Source organism: Tenrec ecaudatus, chromosome 10 (genome assembly GCF_050624435.1).
Source record: "Tenrec ecaudatus isolate mTenEca1 chromosome 10, mTenEca1.hap1, whole genome shotgun sequence".
In the NCBI taxonomy this organism is placed as follows: Eukaryota; Metazoa; Chordata; class Mammalia; order Afrosoricida; family Tenrecidae; genus Tenrec; species Tenrec ecaudatus.
The window spans coordinates 120,972,306-120,992,843 of NC_134539.1; the positions used below are offsets into that span (position 1 = coordinate 120,972,306).

At 39.0% G+C, this 20,538-nt stretch overlaps 1 protein-coding gene across 1 annotated transcript in view; it reads right to left on the bottom strand.

The window, feature by feature from the left end:
• Nucleotides 1-20,538, bottom strand: part of APPBP2 (amyloid beta precursor protein binding protein 2) — a 71,073-nt gene that overhangs the window by 38,788 nt on the left and 11,747 nt on the right. The window contains exons 2-3 of the mRNA XM_075561476.1: nt 18,805-18,893; nt 5,504-5,655 (exon numbers count right to left, since the gene is read on the bottom strand). Of these exons, the coding sequence (XP_075417591.1) occupies nt 5,504-5,655; nt 18,805-18,893 (241 nt within the window). The remainder of the gene's footprint in view (nt 1-5,503; nt 5,656-18,804; nt 18,894-20,538) is intronic.

A 20,538-nucleotide genomic window follows, 5' to 3' on the forward strand; every position in this document is an offset into this window, starting at 1 on the left:
GTGGTGATGGCTGCACGACTCTGAGGATATTAAAAACAACAGAACTGAGTACTTTTAAAAGAAGCATTATTAATCTGTAAATTACCTCAATGTTATTAAAATTATTTCTATTTGTCACATACTTCTGGTATAAAGGTTTTTTCCACTATTATGCTAATTTTACAATAACACTAATAATTTTAGAATATAAAATAAAATTCAGTTTGGGTAATAAATTCTTAATTTATTAAGAGTTTCTTAGGGTTATGATGGGAAGTTGGGGAAATGGAGAGCTAATAATAAGCACAAAAATGAAGAAAATTTTCTAAAGTTGACTGTGGTGATAATTTTGCAACTCTATTGTGTGGTATATGAATTATATGACAATAAAATGTTTTATTTTGAAAAACAGTTTATGCGCCAATCACTAATTCCAAATATGCTCATTTCTATGGGACAGAATTTTTATGACTGATGGTGTTCTTGCTTTTTCTCTTCTTTAATACTAAATTCTCCCACAGATTCTTGTTTGTCCTCATTAATAACCATAAGATCACAAAAACTCTATTAAAGACATTTGTTGCAATTTATATTCTGTGGGGATTATCAAAGGATAAATGTTGAAGATTCTTTTCAGAAGAGGGTTCTGAAGTTCTTCTTAAACTGTCAAGTCATTACTTCCTAGAATTGTTCTAAGATTAAAGGAAATGATCACAAAAACTAGTTGAAACATGATGCAGTATGAGTACATGTGTACGAAAGAGAAAACGTGCACATAACACGGAAGCTAAAAGTAAAAGTTGGTCTGTAGTGATGGAACAATGGTGTATCCTGATGGCAGGTATTGGTATTGCTGGTACTGCTGAGCTGTTCCTCCATGCACAACAGAATCAAACAGCGCCTGGTGCTGCACCATCCTGGCACTGTCTGAGCCCACTGTTGCGGGCACTGTTTGGGGGTCGACCTCTATTTTGCCAGAACAATATCCTCTGCCAAGTACTGGTCCCTCCTGACAACAAGGCCAAAGGATGTTGAGAGAAAGTCTTGCTGTCCTCGTTTTCCAGGAGCACTCTGGTCGTACCTCCTCCCAAACAGACATGCTTGTTCTGACAGTCCGTGATTGTCAATATTCCTGGACAACACCGTAACTCAATTCTTCTCTGGTCCCCCTATCAATATATGGCTGCAATTGCTTTAGAATCATCTTCATTTTATTTGCATCTATCAGTAATGACTCTATTCAATAACTTCCACATTCTGTTGGGTCACCTTTCTTTGGAATGGGCACAAATAAGGAATTCAAGTCAAAATTTCTTGGCAAAATGAGCACTTCCAATGCTGCATGTTTGCTGAAGCATTTTTAATGGTATTCAGTTAATTTCGGGAGTCTGACTTGTCACCTGACCTTTTGAGTTCTCTGGTTTGTACCGTGAGTCCTTGATCCCACGCTGCCTCTTGAAGTGGCTGACTGCGCACCAGTTACTTTGGAGAGTGACGCGCATCCTGTGATCTTTTGATGCTTCTTCCATCGCTCAAGGTTTGCCCACAGAATCCTTCAATATTGTAACTCACTCGCATTTTTCTTCGCTTTTACAAATGTGGACGATGTTACTCCTCTCTGGTTTTCTAACTCCAGGTCTTTGCATGTGTCACTATAATACTTTGTCTCCTTAAAATGCCATGTGAAAATTTCTGCTCAGTTCTTTTACTTATTTCTTTCTTCCATTCACTTTTACTCATCTACATTTGTCAACACTTGAGTCTCTTCGGACACCCTTTTGGTCTTTTCTTTCTTCCTTGTCTCTGAAATGGATTTTTGCTTTATTTATGATGGTGTTCTTGATGTCATTCTCTAATTCCTGTGGCCAACAGTCAGCAGTGTTCAATGTGTCAAACCTATTCTTGAAGTAGTCTTCAAATTCATATAGGATATAAGACACACTGAAGGTCGTAGTTTGGCTCTTGTGGATTTGTTTTCATTTTCTTAAGCTTCAATTTGAACTTGCATACAAGCAATTGACAGGCAGCCCCTGGCCTTATTCTGACTGATATTGAGCTACTACAGTGTCTCTTTCCACTGATGTACAAAATATTTTTTTTATTAGTTGGGATTTAATACATATAACATGACTTCTATTTCAACCACATCAAGTAAAAGTGTACAATTGCTACAGCAATCAGTTTCTAACCATTCTTATTCTACATAGACTCTGTGACATTGTCTCCTTTACCTCACCATTACCACAGTACTCCCATCAACCCAAATCCCTTCTTCAACTTGCTGTCCCTGTAGGTTCATCAATCCTGGGTCTCATATAAGATATAAGTAATTTGATTCCTATGTATTCCACCTGGAAAGGTGTATAGTAGCAGCTATGTTGTTAAAGCAATATGTTTATGTTGGAACATACAAGTTATTAGTCTTGCAAAATTCTATCACATGCTTTCCAGCTCTGTATTTTCCAATGACTGGTTGGTCCTCTGTTCCCAATTTTCACATTTCAAGTAAAAGAAATTATTAATGCATTGTAGTTACATATTTGATCGATTCCAGACTCTTGCAGTTGGTACAATTCTTCAGTTTCTTCACATTTCGATTTAGTAATTGGCACATAAATATAATAGTTGTTGTAACTGTATTCATTGTAGGCATATGGATATTATCTTATCAAATACATAAGACAGATCTTTTAATGATTCAATACTGTAATTCCTCATCATTCCCAGCATAGTAAACCATGACTGGCCAACTAATTAAAATGGGCAATGCCAGTCCATTTCAGGTTATTAATGCCTAGCCAAATTCATCTTTACGTATTTCATTCTCTTTTTGAAGACATCTAATATTCCTGGTGATGCTAGGGTGTGGTTTTGGGCTATCTGCAAGGTAGGCAATTCAAACCCACAATCCGATTTCTTCCTATTTTGAATTATTGCTGATAGCAAATGAAGGTTAAAAAAGCTTGCTTTATACCACTGATGTATGTATGGATTGTGATAGGAGTTGTATGAAGATATAAGTGTGTTCATGTATGTGTATATATGTGTATATGTATATATGTATGTGTATATATGTATATATATATCATATTAAATGAAGGGGGAAGTGCAGAGTGGAGACCCAAGGCCCAAGTGTCGGCCAATGGAGATCCCCTCATAGAGGGGTTTAGGAGAGGAGATGGGTTAATTAGGATGTGAGGTAGTATCGATGAAGAACACAGCTTTCCCCCAGATCCTGGATGCTTCCTCCCCCCAACTACCATGATCCGAATTCTACCTTGCAGGGTTGGATAGGACAGAGGCTGTACACTGGTACATATGAGGGTTGGAGGTACAGGGAATCCAGGGTGGATGATACCTTCAGGACCAAGGGTGTGAGGGACGATGCTGGGAGAGTGGAGGGTGAGTGGGTTGGAAAGGGGGAACTGATTACAAGGATCCACATGTGACCTCTTCCCTGGGAGAGGGGCAGCAGAGAAGGGGGGAAGGGAGACTCCGGATAGGGCAAGATATGACAAAATAACGATGTATAAATTACCAAGGGCATATGAGGGAGGGGGGAATGGGGAGGGAGGGGAAAATAAAAAAAGAGGACCTGATGCAAGGGGCTTAAGTGGAGAGCAAATGCCTTGAGAATGATTGGGGCAGGGAATGTATGGATGTGCTTTATACAATTGATGTATGTATATGTATGGATTGTGGTAAGAGTTGTATGAGCCCCTAATAAAATGTAAAAGAAGAAAAGAGAAAAAAATGATTAGGGCAAAGACTGTACAGATGTGCTTTATACAATTGATGTATGTATATGTATGAACTGTGAAAAGAATTGCATCAGCCCCAATAAATTGTTAAAATAAAAAAAAATAAAAACGATTCAAAAAAAAAAAAAAAGCTTTGCTCCACTCACATCACACTACTTAGGCAGGCTTTCCCCAGTCCTATTTTGAGTGTCTTCTAAACTAAGATACTAATTTTATGGCAATGTATCAGACACTGTTCCACGGCTACTCATTAAGATTTTTCAGTGCTAATCCTTCAGAAATAAGACTGTCTTTTCCTTCTTTATAATTTGTCTTAGTCAGAAGTACCTTAAGGTGGCCCTGCTGGAATTTGAAAGGCCAGTGGCGTAACTTCCAGCATCATGCAAGACATAGTCACCACAGTATGACAAACTGACAGATGAGTGGTGGCCTGACGACAGTGGTGATTATAAAAATTTTTTTTACACAGATTTCATAGGAGCCCACATATAAGTGTATATAAAAACTGGTGGAAACAAAATGATCTGAAATCCGGTCTAATTAACAGTACTGTACCAAAGCTAATTTCTTGGTTTTGATACTGTCAAAAAGTTATATGTTACCATTGAATAAGATGGAGAAATGGTTCACTGGAATTTATGTGCTGTTTTTGCATGTTTCAGTGACTCTGCAATAATTTCAAAAGGAAAAAAGTTTGAAAAAAAGTAGTAGTACCCAAGGTCAGTGGTTCAAACCCACCAGTTGTTTGTCAGGAGAAAAATGAGGCTGGCTATTCCCTAGGAATTTACCCTGGTGGCAGTAGATTTTGTTAAAAAGGGAGAACTGACAATAAATAAAATTGCAAATAACAAGAGGTAATATAAAGAAAAATAAAGCAAAACAAGGGTATGTGTACAATTTTAGCTTAACTGGTCAAGAAAATACTGTTTAAGGAGGTGACAAGTGAGCATAGATTTGAATGAAGTGAAGGAGTATGGTAAACTGAGGGACTGGATGAGATTGTAATGCAGCTAAACCTTCTATGCTTATAATTGCGGTTCTGGAAAATCAACTCTGGTGGGGGAAGACCCTCACGGTTATGAGACATAAATAAATCTTAATACACATTCTCATGACTGAACACAGTTCCTCCAATAACCCCCCGTAAAGGAACTCTCATAAAGGAGCTACTCTAAAAGATATTTCATACCTGCATTTGCTCTTTACTACGGCTTAAGTTATCTGTAGATAAGAGCAATCCGGTTCCATAGCCTGACCCACTGTAAAATGTAGCAAGCCCTCTTCTGAAGTCTCTTGCCGTTACAGATCATATATTGCTCCCCTGGGGAGGACTCGGGGTTTCCGAGGTCAACTAGCACTAGGTCATGATGATGACTCATTTCACTGCATGTTTATTGTGCTACCTGCTTATGATATTACCCATCAACTAAGTGATACGTTTGTTATTTAACACATATGACTTTTGAAAGATCTGTAAGCCTCATTACATATACCCAATGGAAAATATTTTCTCTTTCTTGGTCCTGACATAGGGACAAGGAGCCCCTGTGCAAAAAAAAAAAAGGAAAAGAAAAAATGACTTTACTAGATAATTATCAATACATGTTAATGTTCAATAACACATCTTATTCAATTAAATCAATTTCATCTTTTTTCTCATAACCTACTTAGACTGCCTTTGGATAGTCCTGAGTCTTTTATCATTAGATTTATTCTGAGTCTTTTCACAGGACAAAGCATACTTTTATTTTAGTATTACTTACCTAAAACAAATCCAACCTGAATGGCTTTTTCTTTTACAGCAGCATCTGATTCTGCTATATACGAGCATCGTCTACTGAACGAGTAGGCCAAGACTGAAGCAACTTTCACACCATGATCCATCAAAGCCTGGAAACAATGATGAAGCAAATGTCTGAAAGAGAAAACCATTATTTTAAAAATAGAACACTTTTTTGTTCCTTTACAAAGAGCTAGCTTGGTTTTTAAAAAGTAGTAAACTCCAAACAAACCCAATGTCACTGAGTCAACTCAGACTTATAGTGACCCTCTATAGGGTTTTCGAAGTCTGTAAAGCTTTAGGGGTACAAATAGCTTCATATTCCTCCTGAGAAGCTGGTGAGTTTGAACTGCCAACTTTAAAGTCATCCCATACTTACTAGACAGCGTCACCTAATAGTATCACTGACTTCCAGATTTGAATAAGACTGAAAAATCATTTTACCTTATGAATTATGAGGTCACAAGAATTTACAATTTAGTTAACTATGGATCACTAAGAGTCCATGATATTTAATTTGATGGCAATAAACCAACATATGGATAAAGGGTGAAGTTAACTTTTATTTCATAAGCAACACTTCATTTTCTACATTTTAATTTCTAAAAGTTTTATTGACATAATTCACATATCATACAATTCAATATATACAAGTTCAGCTATAAAGAGTTGTCCACAAAGTTAGTTTATATTAGCTTCCAAAATAAAATTGTCTTTCAATTCAAGGAAAAAAAGGATAAATAACCTAATTCTAATAACGGACATGATCACTGAAGTCAAAATGGGTGCATAAACAAATGTGATGAAGAAAGCTGATGGTGCCCTGTTATTAGAAGATACAGCGTCTGGGTATTAAAGTTAAACAAGAGGCCATCTGGCAGGGAAGCAACAAAGCCTACATGGAAGCACACCAGCCTGTGTGACCATGAGGTGTCAACAGGAGCAGGTATCAGACATCAGAAGACCTAAAACAATCATAATGATATGAATGGGCAAGGAGTTTGGGGAGGGTGGGGGTGGACAGTGCTGAGACCCAAGCCCACATGTAGGAAATTGGACATCCCCTCACAGAAGTGTCACAAGAAGAGACAAATCAATCAGGATGCAGTATAGTACTGATAAAACTTTCCTCTAGTTCAGCGGTTCTCAGCCTGTGGGTCGCGACCCCCTTGGGGGTTTAACTACCGTTTCACCAGGGTTGCCTAATATATCCTGCATATCAGATACTTACATTAAAGTTCATAACAGTAGCAAAATTACAGTTATGAAGTAGCAACAAAAATAATTTTAAGTTGGGGTCCCCACAACATGAGGAACTATATTAAAGGGTTGCGGCATGAGGAAGGTTGAGAACCACTGCTCCAGTTCGTTAATGCTTCCTCCCCCACCTGTCATGACCCCAATTCTACCTTACAAATCCACTAGGCTGGAGCATGTACAGTGGTACAGGTAAGAGCTCTCAACACACAGAATCCATGATAGATAAACCCCTCTGGAACAATAATGGGAGTATTGATACCATGAGGGTACGATAGGGTGAATGTGGGAGGAGAAAGGGGGAACTGATTACAATGATGATATACTATACCCCCCAACCCCAGACAAACAAGAGAAATGTGGGTGAAGGGAGACAGCGGATAGTTTAAGATATGTAAAGTAATAATAATTTATAATTTATCAAGGGTCCAGGAGGGTGGGAAGGGAAAAAAGAGGAGCTGATATAAAGGGCTTAAGTAGTTGGGCCTCTACACAAGCACTCCCTCCATGCATGAATATTTTCTTTTATTAAATTGGCACTCTATGATGCTCACCCTCCCGACACAACTGCTGAAGCCAAAGCGGGTGAACAAGTAAATGTGGTAAATAAAGCTGATGGTGCCGGCTATTAAAAGAGATAGTGTCTGGGGTCTTAAAGGCTTGAAGATAAACAAGCGGCCATCTAGCTCAGAAGCAACAAAGTCCACATGGAAGAACACACCAGCCTGTGTGATCACATGGTTCCGAAGGGATCAGTTATCAGGCATCAAAGAACAAAAAATCATATCATTGGCTGCACACCTCCATGATACGATCGCTGAGGACAAACGGGTGCATAAGCAAATGTGGTGAAGAAAGCTGATGGTGCCCGGCTATCAAAAGAGATAATGTCTGGGGTCTTAAAGGCTTGAAGGTGAACAAGCAGCCATCTAGCTCAGAAGCAATAAAGGCCACATGGAAGAAGCATACCAGCCTGTGCGATCACGAGGTGCCAAAGGGACCAGGTATAAGGCATCATGCAAATATATATATATATACACCATAGTGAATGAAGGGGGAAGTGCAGAGTGGAGACCCAAAGCCCATGTCGGCCACTGGAGATCCCCTCACAGAGGAGTTTAGGTGAGGAGAAGGGTCAGTCAGGGTGCGATGTACTGAAAAAGAATACAGCTTTCCCCCAGATCCTGGATGCTTCCTCCCCGCAACTACCATGACCCGAATTCTAACTTGCAGGACTGTATAGGGCAGAGGTTGTACACTGGTGCATATGGGAGCTGAAGGCACAGGGAATCCAGGGTGGATGATACCTTCAGGACCAGGGGTGTGAGGGCGATACTGGGAGAGTAGAGGGTAAGTGGGTTGGAAAGGGGGAACTGATTACAAGGATCCACATGTGACCTCCTCCCTGGGAGATGGACGGCAGAGAAGGGGATGAAGGGAGACGCCGGATAGGGCAAGATATGACAAAATAACAATCTATAAATTATCAAGGGCTTATGAGGGAGGGGGAAGTGGGAAGGGAGGGGAAAAAAACAGGACCTGATGCAAAGGGCTTAAGTGGAGAGCAAATGCTTTGAAAATGATTAGGGCAAAGAATGTACAGATGTGCTTTATACAATTGATGTATGTATATGTATGGATTGTGATAAGAGTTGTATGAGGCCCTAATAAAATGTAAAAAAAAAAAAAGAAAATGATGCAAATGTATGTACAAATATGCTTTAAACAATTGATGTATGACATGTTATGAGCTGTAAGAGCCCCCAAGAAAATGATTTATATTTTAAAAAAAAGAGCAGGGGATTTGAATGAGCGATTTCTCCAAAGAAGAAATAGATATGAGTAAATACATGCGATACTCAACATCACTAATCATTCTTGTGGTTACATGTCCCTGAATTGCCCCATAGGTTGTCTAAATCAGTCGTCCTCCAAACTTACAGCCCACGGGTCACATGCGGCCGCCGGGTGTTTTTGCCCCATTTGTTTTCTTACTTCAAAATAGGATATGTGCGGTGTGCATAGGAATTTGTTAATAGTTTTTTTTAAAACTGCAGTCTGGCCCTCCAATGGGTCTGCAGGACAGTGAACTGGCCCCCTGTTTAAACAGTTTGAGGACCCCTGGTCTAGATTGCAACCTAAAACTCCTTTCATTAGATGCCCAGAGCCTCTGAATGGGTTTGAAAAATCAACCTTTGGGTTATCAGCCAACTGCTTAACTATGTATAACCCGTGCTCCTTTTCATTGGCTATTAAAGAAATGCAAATCAAAATCACATGGAGATAACACTTTACACCCACGGGACTGCACTAACAATAAAATGAAAAATAACAAATATCAGCAAAGGTGTAGAAAAACTGAAATCCTCATACATAGGTAATGTAAAACGGTACAGCTGCTGTGAAGTTTGGCAGTTCCTCAAAACATTAAATACTCAAAAAAAAAACCATTAAACACTCAACAAAGAAAAATTAAGAGGTAAACTTTGAAGGCCTATAAACCATAAAACATACTCAAACTGCACAAGCAATCTCTAAAATTTATAGAAAACTTCAACACCTCAACAACAAAAAGACAATCCAATTAAAAATGGCAGAGGACTTGGACACTTCACACCAATAAAGACATCAAGTTAACCAACACATGAAGAAATGCTCTGATCATTAATCATTTGAGATGCACATCAAAATTAACACAGATATCAACTTCCTCCAGCAATGAGAGTACAGTAAAAAAAGAAAGAAAACAATAGAGGATGCAAAGAGTGTGTAGTAATTGGAACTTTCATACACCACTGGCAGACTATAAAATGCTGTAACTGGGGCCAGGCCAAATCCAGGGGTACATATGGTAGCCAACTAAAACGGGGTTGGAGGGTGGAAAGGGGGAAAAAAAAAAGTTGTGTGATGGGGGAATAGAGTACTGACCCACCCAAGGAAAGGGTATTGTTTGTGTCTCCACAGGGAAAGAGGGACCAGATATAAAGTCAGTGCCAGACGAATGCAGTGTGCCGGCAAGGAGTGGAGAGCCAGTGGAGGGGTCCTGAAGGCTCGGCCCCAATACCAGTTATGTGGACAACTGCCCCTCACCCCAGAAGAATTTACTTGAGAGGACAGCACTGAAGCTGCAGCTAGAGGAGAGGGGCATGTTTGAACAGAGCAAATGGGAGCAAATGAAGGGAGAGGAAGAGAGAGTGGAGCACAGCCTGGCCCATCAGGCCTAGAGGATGATATCCTTGTTCTGAACAGCCAATGGACAGAGTGGACTAATTATGGCTGATCCCACTGAGACCTGCTGCCCCTTGATGGCCCAGGGCCCTAAAGGGGACAACACTGGAGACTCAGAGTTGGGACTGGCCCAGACTGACCCTGTGACACTGAGGCAAACCACTAAAAGCATGCAACAGAGCAACCGTGGGAGTAGAGCAGAGAGCCCCCGAGGGAGTACAAAGGACAGACTCTGGGGCCAAAGTATGGTACCCCATTGGACCTGACTGAAGGACACGCCTAGAGATCAAAAATCAGACCTTGATCTAATCACAGGTTTTTCTTTTTAAAAAAAATTTTCTCTTTTAATTAATTTATTCTTCTATGGGTAATTGGTTTCCTTTTTGTTGTCATCGCTGTGTTCTTACTCATTGCTTATCTTGCTATGACTTGATTTTTGGTGCATATTGTTATCTCTACAGATCTATCTAGATAAGACAGACTGGATGAATAGTCTAGAGGAGAAAACAATGGGACCAATGGTTCCGGGGGACACAGGAGTAATAAGTGATCCAAAATAAGTAGCAAGGAGGGTGTGAGAGGCCTGGTAGGGATTCAGCAAGGGCAAGGTAACCGAGAGAAATTACCAAAACTCTAATGAAGGCTGAGCATGATAGTAGGACAAGAGGAAAGTAAAAGGAAATAGAGGAAAGAAGGGTATTGAAAAAAAAGAAGGGTATTGATAGAGGTCTAAAGACTGGAATGTACATATGTAAATATATTTATATAAGTGTGTGGGGAAACAGATCTATGTGCATATATTTATAGGTTTAGTATTAAGGCAGCAGATGGACACTGGGCCTCAACTCAAGCACTTACTCAATTCAAGAACACGTTGTTCTATTAAATTGGCATTCCAGGATGCACGTCTTCCCATCACGATTGCTGAAGAAAAATGTGTGCATAAGCAAATGTGAAGAAAGCTGACGGTGCCTGGCTATCAAAAGATATAGCGTCTGGGGTCTTAAAGGCTTGAAGATAAACAAGCGGCCATCTAGCTGAGAAGCATCAAAGCCCACATGGAAGAAGCACACCAGCCTGCCTGACCAAGAGGTGTAGAAGGGTCCAGTTATCAGACATCAAAGAACTAAAAATCCTATCAGTGGGTGCCCACCTTCTTGATACGATCACTGAAGACAAACGTGTGCATACGCAAATGTGAAGAAAGTTGATGGTGCCTGGCTAGCAAAAGATATAGCATCTTGGGTCCTAAAGGCTCAAAGATAAACAAGTGGCCAACTAGTTCAGAAGCAACCAAACCCACATGGAAGAAACACACCAGCCTGTGTGACTAAGAGCTGTCGAAGGGATCAGGTATCAAACATCAAGGAACAAAAAAATCGTATCATTGAAAATGTGGGTGAGTGCAGAGCGGAGACTCAAAGCCCATCAGTTGGCAATTGGACACCCCCTTACTGAAGGGTTGTGGGGAGGAGATGAACCAGTCAGGGTTGCAGGGTAGCAACGATGAAACATATAACTTTCCAATAGTTCTTAAATGCTTCCTCCCCTCCACTATCAGGATCCCAATTCCACCTTACAAATCTGGCTAGACCAGAGGATATATATAGGTACAGATAGCAACTGGAAACACAGGGAATCTAGGACAGATGACTCCTTCAGGACCAGTGGTGAGAGTGGCGATGCCTGGAGGGTGGAGAGAATGTGGGGTAGAAAGGGGGAACTGATTACAAGAATCTACATATAGCCTCCTCCCTGGGGGAGGGACAGCAGAGAAGAAGGCCGGGGGGGGGGGGGGGGGAAGGGGGGAGATGTCGGACAGGGCAACATATGACAAAATAATAATTTATGAATGATGAAGGGTTCATGAGGTAGGGGGGAGTGGGGAAGGAGGGGGGAAATGAGCAGCAGATATTAAGGGCTCAAGTAGAAGGCAAATGTTTTGAGACTGATGATGGCAACAAATGTACATATGTTCTTGATGGATAGATGTATGGATTGTGGTAAGAACTGTACAAGCCCCCAATAAAATGATTACAAAATAAAATAAAATAAAATGCTGCAACCATTGTGGAAAGTTTAAAAAGTTAAAATAGAACTAAATGATCCAGCAATCCCATAAGTAGCTATATATCCAAGAGAAATAGGAGCTATCATAAAAATAGATATACGCATACCTATGTTCATCACAACCTCATTCACAAGAGCAAAAACAAACAGAAACAACCTAAATCCCTAATAGATGAATATATTAACAAATTATGGTGCATTCACATAATGAAATACTCTACAATGTTAAAAAATAAGAATACATCTGTGAAACACCTCATAACGTGGATGAACCTGGAGGATATTATTCTCAGTGAAATTAGTCAATCAATCACAAAATGGCAAATATCATATGACACCACTACTACAAAAAAGTCAAGAAAACGTTTTAACGCTACAAGAAACCTTTGATGGCTATGGGAGGTGGAAGAGATTGGACTAACTGGCTAGAGGTTAGGTAAGTGTTAACTTGACTGAAGGAAATAAAGAACGTAGTTGGCAAACAAACAAACATAAAAACAAAGCAAGTGGAGAAAAAGGAGTGTGAGAATTAAACATAATCATGCAATAACAATGAACTATGCAATATGAGGGGGTACCCCCCAAAACCACAATGTTCCCCTCCCCCAAAGCTATGTATTTAAATTTTTTTACCAAACAACCTTATCACCTTCAAAGTACTCTCTAATTCACATAATACACCTGTCAAATCTGCAATTCCATTCTTGGAAACATTTTTTAACCTCATCTGTTTGGATGGCTGACAGTACACCTCCCTGGTTTTTTCTTCACCTCTCCGTAAGTTGTCAAACCTCCTCCCTTTCCTGTTCCTCTTCATAGACAGAAACAAAAAGAAGTTGCACGAGCAAGGTCAGGTGAGTAAGGTGCGTGGGGCAAGAGAGACCATGCTGTTTTTTGCCAAAAACCTGGTGCACAGAGATGGCTTCATGAGCAGGTGTATTGTCATGGTAGCAAAACCAGTCCCCCTTCTGCCACATTTCAGGCCATTTTTGTCATTACACAATCTTTTCAGAACTTCTAAATAGAAAGCTTGATTAGTAGTCTGACCTGGTGGACTGAACTCCAAATGCATGACATTTTCATCCGTTCAGAAGTTGACAGATGTCCAGAACGAGGTTTGTCATCCATCGACATTTCACCTTTTTCGAAACGAGAAAACCACTCATGCACTTGAGTTTTTCCCATAGTGCTGTCCTTGTAAGCTGTGTTCAACATCACAATAGTTTCTGCAGCATTCCCCCTCACCCCCACTCCTCCATCACCCCCCAGCAGGAAATAAAATTTCACAGCTGTATGATATTCTCTTAAATCGGCCATCACAAAATCTGAGGTTAGAGCGAAAATGCTTTTACGAAAAAATTCACTGTGACCAGACAGAGCCTTCCCAGGCAACTCCACAGGGTGCACTAACTCAGAGTGAGTTGCTCCATGCTGTCCTAGGGAAAGCGCCACACAGCAGAGCTTTTTCCCATTTTTGTTCTTTTTTGGGGGTACCCCTTATATAGACAGACAAAAGGCTGCATGGGTATGAAAAGGAGAGTATAAACTCATAAATATATATAGGTTTGATACAGGGTATTTGCACATGTGTGTTTACCTTTGTTGCAAGTATATACAAGAATGTGTTGGGAATAGAAAGGTGTGATGACAGTTTCTTAGACATAACCAAACACCTTGAGGAAACGAGGTACTAGCCTACGGGGTTGCCCAGGTCAACTGGCATGGCAGTCCACAAGGATAATGCGCTACAGCACAGTTCTCAACCCGTGGGTCGCCCTATTCTTAACAGTAGCAAACTTATAGTTATGAAATAGCAACAAAAATAATTTTATGGTTGGGGGTCACCACAACAGGAGGACCTGTATGAAAGGGTCACGGCATGAGGGAGGTTGAGAACCACTGTTCTACAGCCTACTTTGGCCGAGTAAGGACTAAGAGTCTTAAAAGCCAGTGAAGAAATCAAAAGGTTCCACAATTGGTCTCTCCTTGTCTAGAACAAAAGAACCCACTGCCATCCAGTTGATTCTGACCCAGAGGAACTCTAATGGACAGAGCAGAACTGGCCCTTTGGATTTTCAAAACTATAAACCTTAAAAAAAAAGAACTAACTTTATTGATATATAATTCACATACAATAAAATCTACCCTTAAAGCATACAACTTGGTGACTTATAGTTATTCAGAGATGTGAATGCATCGTTTTACCTAATTTCAGAACATTCCGTCACCCCCAGAGACTACAAATCTTTATGGAACTAGTCAATCTCATCTTTGTTCAGCAGAGTAGCTGGTGGTTTGAACTGCTGACCTTGCATATAGCAATTCAGTGCACAGTTCACTATACCAGAGGGCTCCTTCTCCAGAACAATGAAAAAAGAAGAAAACCAAAGACTCAAGGAACCAGTTAGCCCAAAGAACTAATAAACCATGTGTACCTCAACCTTGAGGTCTTAAGAACCATAAGGAGGCTGACTACAAGGACTGCTCTGTCAGGGACTCAATAGAAGGTCCTGGACAGGGTGGAAGAAATGTGACACAAAATTAAAAATCCTAAGACCCAACTTACAGGTCTGATAAGACTGGTAGAACCCACAGGACCCTATGTTGTCCTTGGACACCTCTTAAATTAGGAACTGAACTCATACCTCAAGGATCGATTTTTAGCTAAAAAATAGTCTTATGAAGTGAGCAATCATTTTTCAGCCCTCAAATAGACGGGTTTATAAAATTAACAATAACAACCATGAGAAAGATACTCCTTAGAACAATAAAGCACACGAGACCTACAGAGAAGTATTTATCGAAGCCCAGAAAGAGGAAGGGGCAGGAAAGGACAGATGGGAACAGGGAGCCCAGGGAAAAGTGGGAAGAATACTGTGGCAGTGCGGGGATTATAACGAAATGTCATAAAACAAGATGTATAGAAAATGGTAAAAAGAAAACTACCTTGTGTAAACTTTTACTCAACCCCCACACTCCTACACACTAAATAGAATATCACTCCTGGAGCATACGCAAAAGAACCTAAAACATATGTTCACAAAGCATTGGTCCTTAAGTGCTGAAGCAGCGTTATTCCTAATAATCATGAAGTGGAAACAACACATATGTTGATCAAATAAAAGGTATACATCTATAAAATGGAAAACTACCTATAGAAAAGAACAAAAATCACTAATACATGCTGCAACATGGATAACCTTGAAAACATGTTAAGTGAAGAAACAAAGTGTCAAAGACTACATATTACATAATCCCATTCATTTGAATCTGTAAAGACAAGAGTACAGATTATTGATTGCTAAGTGCTGGCAGAGAAAGAGTTGATCGCTTTTAAAGGACATAGGGCTCCTTGGGGTAATGCAAATATTTTAAAATTGACTATGGTAATGGCTGCACAGATCTGTGAATATACTAAAAACTACAGACATGTCCCCTGAAATGGGTGAATTGTACAGCATGTTAACTATCAATAAACTACCAAGAAAGCTAAGAAGAAAAAATGGAATTAAATACTGATACTTGCAGTAGTATGAATGAACTCTGAAAACAGTTAAGTGAATTACAAAAAAGAGCATGATTTCTACTTTGTTCATGACACATCAAGAGGAGGCAAATCAGAAAGACAAAAGGAAGGTAAGTGGTTGGCAGGGACGGGGAATTGAGGGGAAGGAATAGGAAATGACTACTAAGGAGTCAAGGTTTCTTTTAGCATAGACAAAAATGCTCTGAAATTAGTGATGACAGTTGAACAACTCTATGGATATGCTAAAAGCATGGAACAGTAGGCTTTAAAATAATGAATTTTATGGTGTGTGAATTAATCTCTACAAGATAAATGGTTAAACATGAAATAGGCAGTGGCTGAAAAAAGAAAGGCACTGCTTAAGTTATGTTGATGTCAGCTGATTCTGACTCAGCAACCCGATACACTCCATCACATCACCTGGTCCTGTGTCATCCTCATATATTTGAGCCATATGCCGCAGCTACTGTCAATTTATCATGAGGGCTTTCCTCCCCGACTACTCCTCTACCAAGCCTGATACCTTTCTCTAGGGACTGGTCTCTCCAGACAACATATCCAAAGTACTTGAGATGGAAGTCTCACCATCCTTTCCTTTAAGGGACATTCTAGTTGTCCTTCGAACTAAAACAAATGTGCTCTTTACTTTAAAGGTCAAACGATGTGATTTTAGTTTTATAATTAAACATCAACCAAGGATTATGAATACAATTGTTCCCAAAATATGTGTTATCGATTCTACTACTAAAAAGTAAGCCCAAATTCACTGTCACTGAGTTGATTCCAACTCACAGTAACCCTACATAGTATTTCTGAGATTGCAAATCTTAATAGATCTTTCTCTAGATGAGTGGCTAGTGAGTTCGAATGGCTGCCCTTGAGTTAGCAATCCAAGCACTTGGTCAATACCAACCTTGTAGACCTGTTGTTATAATCTAATTTGGGAATAGATTGTCTTTTGTTATACTATAGGTGTTGGGTGGTGTCTTACATCAATCACTTTTGAGATAAAAGAGATAGAAGCAGGAAAGATATAAGGTCCTTCCCTAAGGCTCAGCGTCAATATAGAGAAAGTCTTGCCACCATAGAAGGGGTGCTCTGAATTCAGACTTTTAGTCTTCTACACAGTGAGAAAATAAATTCATTTGTTAAAACCATCTTCTGGGAGTATTTCTGTTATAGCAGCATTTAAACTCAAAAGAAACCCACTGAGTCAATTCCAACTTAGAAAACAGAGTCGAACTTCCCCCATGGGTCTTAACAGGAGCTGACAGCCTCACCTTTCTTCTGCAGTGTCTGCTGGGCTTGGCTTGCTGGTCTTATGGTTAGCAGCCCAACAAATAACCCACTATGCCACCAGGAAGCAAGCCACCCTTAAGAGTAAAGAGTTTTCCTACAGGGCAAGATATGACAAAATAATAATTTATAAATTATCAAGGGTTCATAAGGGAAGGGAGAGCGGGGAGGGAGGGGGAAAAATGAGGAGCTGATGCCAGGGGCTTAAGTGGAGAGCAAATGTTTTGAGAATGATGAGGGCAATGAATGTACAAATGTGATTTACAAAATTAATGTATGTATGGATTGTGATAAGAGTTGTATGAGCCTCTAAAAAACAATAAAAAATGTAATTAATGTCATTAAATGGAACATGGAGAAACTACTGAATTGGTATACATCTTGATGTATATATTCTCAACAATAAAATAAATAAAATTGTAGTTTAAAAAAAAAAAACCAGCCCAAATGTGAAGAAAACAGAAAAGAAAAAGAGTAAAGAGTTTTCAAAACTTTTCTTTACCAAAATGGAGACATTATCTTCTACTATATTCTTACTGATTAATTTTAATCAATTAACCAAGAAGTTTCTCTACAGGTTTAACATTAATACCTAGTCCACATTTCATTATGCCTGAACAATAAATTTGCTCCACTAATTTACTTTTCATTCCAGTCTATAATATAAACTCCCCAAGGAAAGGGGATCCTATTTCCTGCCCCAATATTTAGGACAGGGTGGCACACCCTAGACATTCAACAAGATATATTCATTTGGTTAACAAATAAAATTTAGCAATATTTTTACTGAAGACCAGCAATTTATTGTGAAACCATATTTTGATTTTCCTAGAACTAAGGGTTCTGGAGAAAAAACCCAGCTGATTGCTAAGGGAAGTGTAGGGCAGAATGCTATGTACAGCCCAGCAGGTACAAGCAAAGGCAATGCCACATCTACTACATGATAACAGATACAACTGGGAAGATGAGTTGGGTCTCCTTCATTGAACACAGAAAGCTAATGTGCCAGAGAATTAGCTTTCCAAAGGAAATGGTGGAGGGACAATGAAGGACAAAGTCTCTCCTGCACCAAGTGTTATTGTTTGGACTGCACAATTACCGTAACAAAATGTTTACTACATTCTCTATCATGCTGGCTGGACACACTACAGATGTAAATATTGTAAACAGTTTCCAAACTCTACTTCTAGGCATATAGTTAATAGACAGATGTGCATACCATGCACACTGTACTGTTACAACAAAAACAAGGTTCACGGCAGTGCTGTGTTTAACAGCTAAAATCTGGAAACAGTTCAAAAGACTGAGAACAGTGGAACAAGTGAATAAAAATGTTGAAATGATAGAATACTATACGTATACAGCAACATAAAGGAACACACTACACAAACAACCTGGATGGTGCTCATAAACATAATACTAAGCTTTAAAAAAAGACAAAATAATACATACTTGGTGATTCTATTACGGAAGGCTCAGAAACAGGTGAAAAATAAATCTAGTGGTTATCCTAGGAAGAAGGAATAATTCAGACAGCAGGCAAAATAGAGCTTCTGAGGTTCTGGTTACAATTTTTTATTTTATCTATATGTTGGCTACACAAACATACTTCTTTTGTGACCAGTCACCCTGCTGATACAATTGATGTCCTCTTATGTATGTAACAAGAGTGCAAAGGAAAGAGACTGCTGCTTCCCAAAATGCAAATAAGCTACTCCATATTACAGTCATACCAGACGCACACACAAAGCAATTTGAAACAGCTTTAGAGATTCATATTGGCACTATATTTGTTAAAGGTAAGCTTATTTTATCCATCTGACATTTTCCAATACCACATTTAAGAAATACTTCCTGAGTTACATAAAGGATTTGGGAAAATAAATGCTACTTGAAAATGAACTTACCTTTTATCCAAAGCTCTCAAGACTTTAGCAAAAACTTCCAATTCACAAAATTCACTGCCCAGTTGACATAACCGTCCCTGTTGGTAAAGCTGAAATTTAAAAAAGAAAAAATAGTATGTTAAATTTAATTTTAATCTCCATTTTCATTATATGTAATACAAGTCAAAAAGTATCGCTACTAAGGTTCCAGTTTATACATACATGAATTTATTCCAAGTAAAATGTTTAAACATGTCTCTGCAATCAATGAATGGTTGCAGAAAAATTCTCAGTAAAACTGCCTTAGCCTCATTACGCTCCTTCAAAAAATCAAATCCACACAGTAGCTTCCAAGTGCAGCTTATGGGTCAGTTAAATTCATGGCAAACAGGTCTAAGCTCACAGGGTTATGGTAACTGTTTTTTGGGGTACCCAAAAGGGGTAATCTTGGACACTGGATGATCACAGGAGCTTATTTGGAATAAGTTTTAAGACAAACGCATTGGTGAGAAAAAGGCCAGGAAAGCTGTTCCATGGAAAATTTCCCCATCACAACAGTTTGTTCTTTGAGGTTGGCCAAGGGATATCCTCTACGAATACTGTTGAGAAACCTTACCCTGTCCACACTACAGCCCTGCCCCTGCCAACTTGCGTGCTCCCCAAACTCAAAGAACTCTGAAAAGGAAAATAAGCTGAGCCCCTCAAGGATGCCAAAACAGCTGTTAATGCTGTGGCTTACCTTAAACAGTGCACAACTACTGGGGGAGGGTCTAGAGAGATGAAAACACATACTTCAAAAGTGTATAAACCTAGACGGAGGATCTGTCCAGAAATAATAGCTTCATATTTTTATATACGTATTTAATAAAGGTGTCTATGCTTTTGTTGCTGTACTTTTTTACTTACCCTTCTATATTTTTACTAACTACATAGTAAGTAATATCAAGAAAGATGCCAATGCTAAATGGAACCCAACCTTTAGGTTAACAAATTTCTATAACTCATTTTAAAATGTTTTAATAGTTATATTTAAATACAAAGAATTATTATATAACATTTAGAAGAGTTCCTTGTGAATGGTAAATACACACTGCGTGTCAAGTTTACTAGATAGCAACAAGTTTGGTTTGTTCTAAATGCTTTTTATTAAGTAACTCGCTCTATTCTTTTACTATAAGGAAACCGAGATTCATACAATTAAATAACCTGCTAAAAATTACACACAAAAAGTAGATCAGGATTCTGGCCCCCTTAATTTATATTCTTAATCTCTTTACTACTGCCTCTTGAAGAGAATAAAAGCATCAGTAGAGTTAAAAATTTTTTTAATTCTTTTTATAGAAACTAGATTTAAATTATAATCCCACAAATGAATATAACTTTTATTAAAAGATCACTTTATTGGAGGCTCTTATAACAATTCCTACACCAATTATATAAGCATATTTGTACAATGTTGCCATCATTATTTTCTAAATATTTATTTTCTATTGAGCCCTTAGTATCAGCTCCTCTATTTTCCCTCCCCCACCTCATGACTCCTTGATAAATTATAATTATTTTCATATCTTACACTGATCGCTGTCTCCCTTCCCCATGGCTGATTATATCCTATGAAGTATGGCTTAGAGGAAATAAACAAAGGTTTAGGTGCGTTGGTAATGACACTCATCAGACTATTGAAGTATAGCTCCTTTTTAATTATTACAATGTTTAATATTATGCTCCGTATTTGGAAATACTAAAAGGCACCTA